This window comes from Cebus imitator, unplaced genomic scaffold (assembly GCF_001604975.1).
Source record: "Cebus imitator isolate Cc_AM_T3 unplaced genomic scaffold, Cebus_imitator-1.0 Scaffold70, whole genome shotgun sequence".
Lineage (NCBI taxonomy): Eukaryota > Metazoa > Chordata > Mammalia > Primates > Cebidae > Cebus > Cebus imitator.
Genome location: NW_016107385.1, coordinates 4,266,151 through 4,274,937, shown reverse-complemented (window position 1 = coordinate 4,274,937; position 8,787 = coordinate 4,266,151). Strand labels below are relative to the sequence as shown.

Sequence of the window (8,787 nt, the reverse complement as noted above, 5' to 3'; positions counted from 1 at the left end):
TCACTTTACTACTTTTAAGAAATTACCTCAAGCCAGAGACTTGGACCCCCAAGGGAATAAATAGTACACTGGTGTGTCCGTCTCACCCTATCCAGATCTTTCGAAACCCTGTGGAGATGACGTGTGTCAACAAGAGGGAGGAACCTCTAAGGAATTATTAGACCTTATGAAAAAGCCTAAGACAAGGGACCCAAGGGACATAGTACACTGGTGTATCTGTCTCACCCTATCCGGATCTTTTGAAGCCCCGAGATGACATGTGTTAGCAAGAGGGAAGAACCCCTAAATTCACTGCTTGTGTACAATGGTGAGCCTTGTACAGCCAAGTGACAAAGCAAATATGTGCTTGTGTATACTGTAGCCACATACTAAAAATGAGATTTGTAAAGCTCACAAGTTGACATGGAGATGATGGATGTCAGCTTCTGGAAGACCAACAATAGCATGTGGCCTTCTTCCCTTCAATCATGCACTGCAAATATTATGAAACATGAAATGCGATTTTCAAATGTATTTCCCAAATCTGGAGGAAAAAGGCAAGAACCATTAGCTACAATATGCAAGAGATCGTTGGTTCTCTCAACCCCTTGCTAGTACATGATTTGACCTCTCCATGGGAGTAAAAGCTAATAAATGGTGCCACCTGGTGTCTTTACTTGTATGCTGCAGACCATGGCAATTGCCATCTCCATCCATGAAACTAGAGTAAAAATGTGCCCACAAGAGCTGTCCACTAACGGTTTTTGGTGTCTACTAATGGTTTTCTCACCTAATCACTCATGGCCAGGTAAACAGTTTACCAAGTATCATCAGTCATTTCTTATCCAAAGCAACCGTAGTTTATCCCCTTACAAAAAACATTCCCCTAATACCCTCAACTGAAGCTGGAAGGCAAATCCAAACTCCCACTTTCCTTAAGATGACCTACATGAAAAACTGAAAGCAGTGTAATGAGATTGTCTTAAGTCTGGAATCTGGGTTTCCAGTCAGAGGCCCAAACCACACTTTTTTGTTGTTGTTTTGTTTTTGAGATGGAGTCTCGCTCTGTCACCAGGCTGGAGTGCAGTGGTGCCACCTCAGCTCACTGCAACCTCTGACTCCCTGGTTCAAGCACTTCTCCTACCTCAGCCTCCTGAATAGCTGGGATTAAAGGTATGTGCCACCATGCCCTGCTAATTTTTGTATTTTTAGTAGAGACGGGGTTCACCATGTTGGCCAGGCTGGTCTGGAATTCCTGACCTCTTAATTCACCCGCCTTGGCCTCCCAAAGTGTTGGAACTACAGGCGTGACCCAGTGTGCCTGGCCCACACATTTTTAATTCACAATTCAGTCCAACTTTTATTGTATAGGTACTATGCTGCCTTTGATATACCAATATGGGAATAAAGCTATAGGCTATTCCCATTCTTCATGAATTCCTCAGAATGTAACAGTCCCAGATCCAATGTGAACAGAAGCATTATTCACTCTTCTCCACTCAGATTTAGTCACGCACTGTATAATGACATTTCAGTCAATGATCACATGATCCCATTAAATTATGAACACATGCTGTACAGATTTATAGCCTAGGTGTATGGTTAAGCTACACCATTTAAATGGGTTTGTGTAACTACGGTACACTCTATGATGTCTGCAAAACACAACCACCCAAGGTGCATTTCTCAGAACATATCCCCATCAGTAAGTCACACATGACTGTACTTGCCATCCCAATCCTCCAAAATGCAGTTAACTCTTCGTATTTCATTATCCATACACCATTTAACACTTTATTCTGCTTTTATATGTCCTAAGTATCTATACATAGTGTTTGTCAGCTTCTGAAATTCTAGATGTCTGGGAATAGATGTTATATAGTTGTCTGTTAAGCACTATATTCATTAGATCAAATTTTAAAATCCACTCTAGGTGGAACATGCAAATAAGGTACAATTATAAGATCCTGGAAAACAGGCTAAACATTTGCTCATCAATTCAAATATTTATTGAGCACCTTTACATGCAAGGCACTGTGAGACAGCTGAGATCAATGACTGCAGTTGGAAACAGGATAAATCTCAAAACCATGCTTCCAAGACTGCTTCCCTACTTAATGTCTTTTCTACCAGCAGAGTTTACTACAGAATTCAGCAGTTTAGATGTGTTTCAAAATTTCCAACTCATCCCATACTTTAGTCTTCCCAGCCTCTTAACACAGCACCATCACTATTCTACTCAATATTACTTATGTGTTTAACAGCTCAGTCATGTCTATTATCAGTTATGCCTCAAATAAAAAGCTGTATTTATCCATTTCCCTCTATTTCGAAAACTGCATTTTAACTGATTTTTTTCCTCCAGCTGGCAGTGAGTCTGAATATCTCAGCTTTAATTTTCTCTGCATCTAGACATTCGTGTCCATGTAAAATTTCATTAGTGATAATACAATGACATAAAGTAGTGATGCCCTTACAGCACCTTCTTCAAAACTAACAGTTTTGTGCAAGAAATGTATTCTATTCTTGGTTATCAGTCATTCTCTATAAAAGCACCTGGAAAATGTGCTGTGCATGGTTTGTTGTTGTTGCTGTTGTTTAATTCTGGAGTGAGGGACAAGGGCTGACACTATTTTCTAGACCCATTTTCAAATTGCATCACCCTATTCCATTTCAAATAGCTCAACCAGTATAGTTAGAAAAAAAGATCATCGAAACCACTAAAACCAAAATAAGAGACGGATTGTCTGGCTTTCTTGTGTTCAAAACATTTTCAAATTTGTTATAGAAGGGGCTAGCATCAGGTATTTCATCCATAATTCCAGGAAAAAAATTGCATTTACTGTAAAATTAACACAAAGTGAACCATTCATATGAAGCTTATATAACTGGACTTGATCTGTTAGTGACCTTAATAGATTAAGAGTAGTTAATGTCAAAAGGATTCCTTTAAACATTTTTGTAAACTGTCAAATTCTTTAACATAACTTCCCTTAAGAAAACCTACTGTCCTCTACCATTAAGACTGTGTTTGTGTGGCCAGGCACGGTGGCTCACGCCTGTAATCCCAGCACTTTGGGAGGCTGAGGCGGACAGATCACCTGAGGTCAGGCCAACACAGTGAAACCCTGTCTCTACTAAAAATACATAAATTAGCCAGGTGTGGTGGTGTGTGCCTGTAATCCCAGCTACTCGGGAGGCTACGGCAGGAGAATTGCTTGAACCCGGGAGGCTTGAACCAGTGAGCCAAGATCATGCCACTATACTCTATCCTGGGCAGCAGAGCGAGAGACTCTGTCTCAAANAAAAAAAAAAACAAAAAAACAAAAAAAAAAGGACTGTGTTTGTGTACTGTTACTCTCCAAGGTTAACAGGTAAACTGCCTTAGCCATAATGATACTAAAATGATTTTAGAATGTCTTCTAAAACAAAAACATGCCATCAGGTTGTAAACAATTTTGAAGCCTGCATGTAAAACATGCTACAAGGATTACAACACCAAAAACCTCCCCGAAATGGTGTATCAGAAACTGTGAGAAAAGGAAGGGATTCCTACAATAAAACTACTTCAGTGGCGCCTCTCTCAAACATATCTTAGGGAATTAGAATTCTCTACTCCAACTTGGCACAAATCTCCCAACACCAAGTTCTGCTTTAATTCTTGTAACTGATTTATTTCAGGTTTATATATTCTACCTTTCAATTACCAAACTTCTGTTCTTAGGTTTCTAAAAAAATAGTCACTTTTCGAAAGCAGAAAAGGAAAGATATATATATTTAATATATAAAAGAAAATGCTAAATCTGACATAATTATATTCTTAAAAACATTCCATTTATTTACAGATGTATAAAAAGGCGAATTATTGGTCTACTGAGATCATGCTTCTTATAGTATTAGGGTGAGAGCTCACTGTCTTCCAGGTTCCTCAACTCCTCTCACTCAACTTCACCTTTCATAATCACACATGTAATATTCATAGATCAGTTTCCCCTAGGGTAAGGTTAAAGTGTAGGAGTTTTTGGAGAATTCAGATTTCTGTCAAGACTGTAGGATTGTTCTGAAGACTAAGCCCTCCTCAATTTATCCCTGACAACACCTAGTTCTAAGAGGTCTTGAGAACTAACTGGGGGTTAGAATGATATCTGCAGCCTTCCCCCTAAAAAGCCTGGAATCATTCCTCATTTCCATCTTCCTACAATCTCATTAAGAGTCAAATATCTCCAATTAAGAATCATTACCTGTTTACCTATTTTCTTCTTAAAAAAAAAAAAAAAAAAAGGAAGTGTTAAGCTAAAATGGTCCTTCTTTTCCTGAGGATTGTTCACTCACTTGCCTGCTCCTTGGCTGACCCTCAAAAGCCACAAAAAGAGCCTTGGGATATCAGGAGGAAATACAGGGAAAAGACAAGCAAGGAAGTAATTGGAAACTGCTATACCTGGATTAAAGTACTAGCATCTCTAAGGACAATTATTAGCAGGGGAGGCAGGTGCTGGATTCCTTGGCTAAGGCATTGAATGAAATCTGCTGGGTAAACAGTGGAAGGATAATGAGAAGCTGAGGAGCACTCTTTACCTACTTCAAGCTTCTTTCCTAAGCTGTAGAGGAGGGAAGGTTAAGTGCTGATGAGCAGATAAGAAAGGCAAGCAGCACAAAACCAACAAGAATTTGCCCCCACTGCAATTTGCAGAGGAAGTTTTTCCACTGTTTTCAATCTGTTGATAACCAGAGTTAACAGAAAGGGAACCAACCATGGAAATAATAATTCACTGGCTAGATCCAATCCAAAGTTGGTCTCACAACCTAGGTCTGAAGATATGCTGAGTGGGATTTGGGATAAAGAAGACAGGAGATATAGAAGAAATAGCATCACCTAGGCACGGCCCAGGCACTGGAAGCTCTTGTGTTAGTGTTTTAACAACACAAGCAAATCCTGTCAATGAAGACAGAACAGGGGTTACATTCCAAAATATAATTATTTAAGAAAGGCAAAATGCAGCAGCTAAATCCCAGTCTATACAGTTTCAGAATAGTGATTCTTGCCCCCAGGAGTTTCCACGAGACCCCTCAAGTGCACCATGATTATTTACAAACTAGATAGGAAACATCATTTCTATACTCAATACAAATCTCATCTTCTGGGTTGAAAACTTCAGCCTTTGAGAAATCTATGAAAACAACTATACAAAAATATAAATATCTTTATCTTTACAGAGTGTCAGTCCTTCATATCCTGACAGCTAATGAGTGAAAAAGCTCTACAGATCATTGAACCCATGGTTGCAGATAAAAAATATATCTTGTGATTCAAATACTGCCTTATTTCCCTGGTAAAGAGTGCCAACTGTGACTTTTCTTTACATCCTGTGAAGGTAATAGTGAATGAAACCTTCAAGCACCAGGAGGCTGGTTTGATTTGGGAAATTTCCAGCCCCACGATTTTTTATTTTGGCCACTGTCTCTGGTCTGGGGAGATAATGCATTTTATTTTAGCTGTCTCCTGACTGATACAACCTGTGGAAGAGGTAGGGCTCCTTCTATGCCTACCTCCAAAATATATATTCCCAGTAAAATTCCCTGGTAATGTTAAATGATCTTTTCAATACCCACAAAAATAAGGGAGAACTACTATTTTTTTAAGATCTCAAAATAATTACCTTAATAATAAAAGTTAAAAGCATCCCTACTTTACCGAAGGCTTGAATTTGTTAATTCTGGTTGCAAAGGTGACGGAATGGGAGCTACTTGGGATATGAAAAAAGAAAATTTTGCTGAATGACACAAAGTCCTTCACTTTGGTATTCCATGGTACCCATCCTCTCTCTCCCTATTCTTTAAACATCAACTAAAAAGTATCTCTTCTGGATCCCTTTGCACAAGTCCATCACATTCCTTAGATTTCAGACTTAATCCAACAGCTCCGAGTTGTAGTTCAGTCCACAGCAACTCCAAAGTTGCAAACAGCTCTTTCTCTTGGGGGGAAGAATTAGAAACCACTGTGGGGCCAGAGTCTTGTTATAAATTCCTTGGGTAAGAGGGGCACCTCGTGTTCAGCAATGGATCACATCTTCTTAGAGAGGATGAGGGGACCCAGCACCACAAGTGAGGTAACACATTTTAACATGATCAGAATTTCAGAGTACTTCTTATACCAGGGTCAGCACCCTACCCCCTTTCTCCATCATTATCCACTGCATCATTGAAGTCAAGGATCCAAGTTCCAAGACACAAATAAACAGATACCTGCAGAGAAAGGAGGTGAAATCAATTTCCCCTTACAGCCTGGTTTCTGCTCAAGGACAAGTAAGTTCATTTCCCTGCAGAACCTGGTGAAGCCCCCAAGTTGCCCAATTTAGCTATAACAGGTGCCAATGTAGGCATCACCTTGCTTTCCCGGCCTTCCTGGTCATTCCCTGTTAAGTTCATTTTGTGTCCAACTGACCCAACTTTGGCAGCTATAGGTGCCAAACAAGGCATCACTTTGAGATTCTGACCATCTACATCACTGGAAGGATTAGCTACTTTTAAACCTAGAGGGGCCAGCTTTGGCATAGGCCTCCACAAAGTATCTGTGCTGTTGCTGTTCTCCAGGCCAGTCTTCATGTGCAGGATCGGGGGTGAAGACACACTTTCAGGCTCTGCAGGGAGGGAAGAAGTATCCTTCCCTCCATCAGTATCTTTTTTGTTGGAAAGGAGGGAATCCTTTATTTCAGAGTCAATAACAATCTTAAGGACATCTGGCTCAGAGGCTGGTTCTGCAAGTTGTTTTTCATTCTCAGAAAAGTCATCATCTTCTAAGTGCAAGAGGAGGGGACTGATGGAGTCACTCTCCCCTTGAACATCAGGCAACTCTTTCAAACCAGTTCCCAAGTGCTCAATCTGGAAAGTTGCTCTGTTTCCAGGAGGAACCTTACTGATAAAAGCCTGCGGGGCATCCCCTGGGAACTCTGTATCCACAGAGCTGGGTAGTTCAGCCAGGCTAACAGAGTCATCATTTAGTTGTTGATTAAGAAAGGCAATTTCATTGAGCAGTGAAGTCAGTGTCTCATCAGTATCATCCTCATCTTCCATGTTAGTTAGCAGTTCACTGGGATCAAGAGCTGCTTCCTCTATAGCTGATGTTACTTTCCTCAGTTCCATCTCTATGCTTGAGTCCTTGAGATCTTTTATCTTTAATTTATGAAATGAAGACTCCTTTGACTTCACTCTCTCCCCTCTCAATTCACTCTCTTTCCATTTATACTGAATCCCTCTCCTATCACCAGAGATCTTTTTAGGTAAGAACTCTTGTGCTTCCTGCATACTGGAAACATCAACTATTTGTGGATAACCAGAATCTTTGTTTGCCAAAAAAACCTGCGATGGACCCAACGTGACTCTGCCATCTCTGTTTCCTCTGGAAGAGATTCTACCCTTATTCCCTAAGGAGTTATCTTCATTCCTGACAGTGTCTTTCAGATGGTCAGATGGCTTGCCATCAGGAACTTCATGAGGATATTTGCTGCCACCCATATCTATCAAACCTCCCTCTGTAGCCAGTGATGTCACATTAACAATTCGTGGCATCATAAATAAGTCGTCATTTTCTGAAAAACAAAAATTAAAAGAAAAATTCATTTAGATCTACAGTGCTAACACCTCTCTCTCTGTGTCATACCATATGGCCATCTTAGGGAGTTGTACTCTAAACTCGGCAGTAGTCTACTTTTATCAACAAGATGAAAGAAATATCAGTTCTTCAAATTACTGACCTAACAAGAAAAAACTCAAGTAAAATCCAACCAAAACGCTCTTTCCATCACTTTTTAAAGCTCCATTTAATTATTTTATAGAAATGCTCCCCAAGTTAATTATTGTCCTAAGGCAGAAATGCATTTTGATTCTTAAGCTCTAGAGGCAGCATGGGAACCAGAAAAAGATGAGTCCTCCAGAGTGAGGTGGGCAAAAGGTAGAGACAAGGAACTTTTGGCTGGCAATGGCAATAAAGTAACTAGGATTTTAATATTACTAAAGAGAGACCCTTTTACCTTAGTAGAAATATAGGTGCCTGGAACCTGATCACCCAAGTGGGGCTTCTCTTTCAACTTTACCCTTTGCCCCAAAAACTGACAAATATTTATCAATACCAAGACCTAAGACCATGATCATTTAACATCTTCCTTTCACTCTGACATCTTTCTGATTATTCTACTTAAAAATCACCAGATTTCACAAAATGGTTCCCAAAACCAGGTGTAAAACACACCAAACAGTACCACAGCTCAAGCCAAATATGTTCTAAAAAGAGGGCCACCTCCTACCAAGGCAAATGCCAACAAAATAGCTCTTTATCATTACAGAACACATTCAAAGGCTTCCTTGGTCACTGTGAGACACCAGGGATAACTTTTATCACTTCCCATAGAGGACAACACTTACAACATACCTGGCTGAGCCATAGCACTACTGGCAACTTGAGGCTTAAGATCAGATTCTAAGAGATCAGGAGAAACAGTTACCACTGGTCCTGAGAATAGAGGACCTTTTAGGGTGAGCAATTGCCCTTGTGGAGTCATCACAAGGTTGGCTGAGGTGTGTGGAGTGTTCGAGGGTGAGGTATTTTCTGAAAGAAAGATCAGAAATTAGTTATAGATAAAAGGCATTCAGCTGTGTATGTGGTGGCTCGTGCCTGTAATTCCAGCACTCTGGAAGGCTGGGGCAGGCAGATCACTTGAGTCCAGGAGTTCAAAACCAACCTGGGCAACATGGTGAGACCCCACCTCCATCTCTACAACAACAACAACAACAACAACCACCACCACCAAAAAA

The 8,787-nt window shown here is 40.3% G+C and overlaps 1 protein-coding gene across 13 annotated transcripts in view; it reads right to left on the bottom strand.

Annotated features, from left to right (window-relative positions):
* Positions 1-3,723: 3,723 nt before the first annotated feature.
* MGA (MAX dimerization protein MGA) overlaps positions 3,724-8,787 on the bottom strand; it is a 168,554-nt gene continuing 163,490 nt past the window's right edge. For all 13 annotated transcript variants that reach the window (XM_037739445.1, XM_037739454.1, XM_037739447.1 and 10 more), the window contains 2 exons: positions 8,405-8,581; positions 3,724-7,565 (listed from right to left, as the gene is read on the bottom strand). In XM_037739445.1, the coding sequence (XP_037595373.1) occupies positions 6,289-7,565; positions 8,405-8,581 (1,454 nt within the window). In that variant the 3' untranslated portion in view covers positions 3,724-6,288. The remainder of the gene's footprint in view (positions 7,566-8,404; positions 8,582-8,787) is intronic.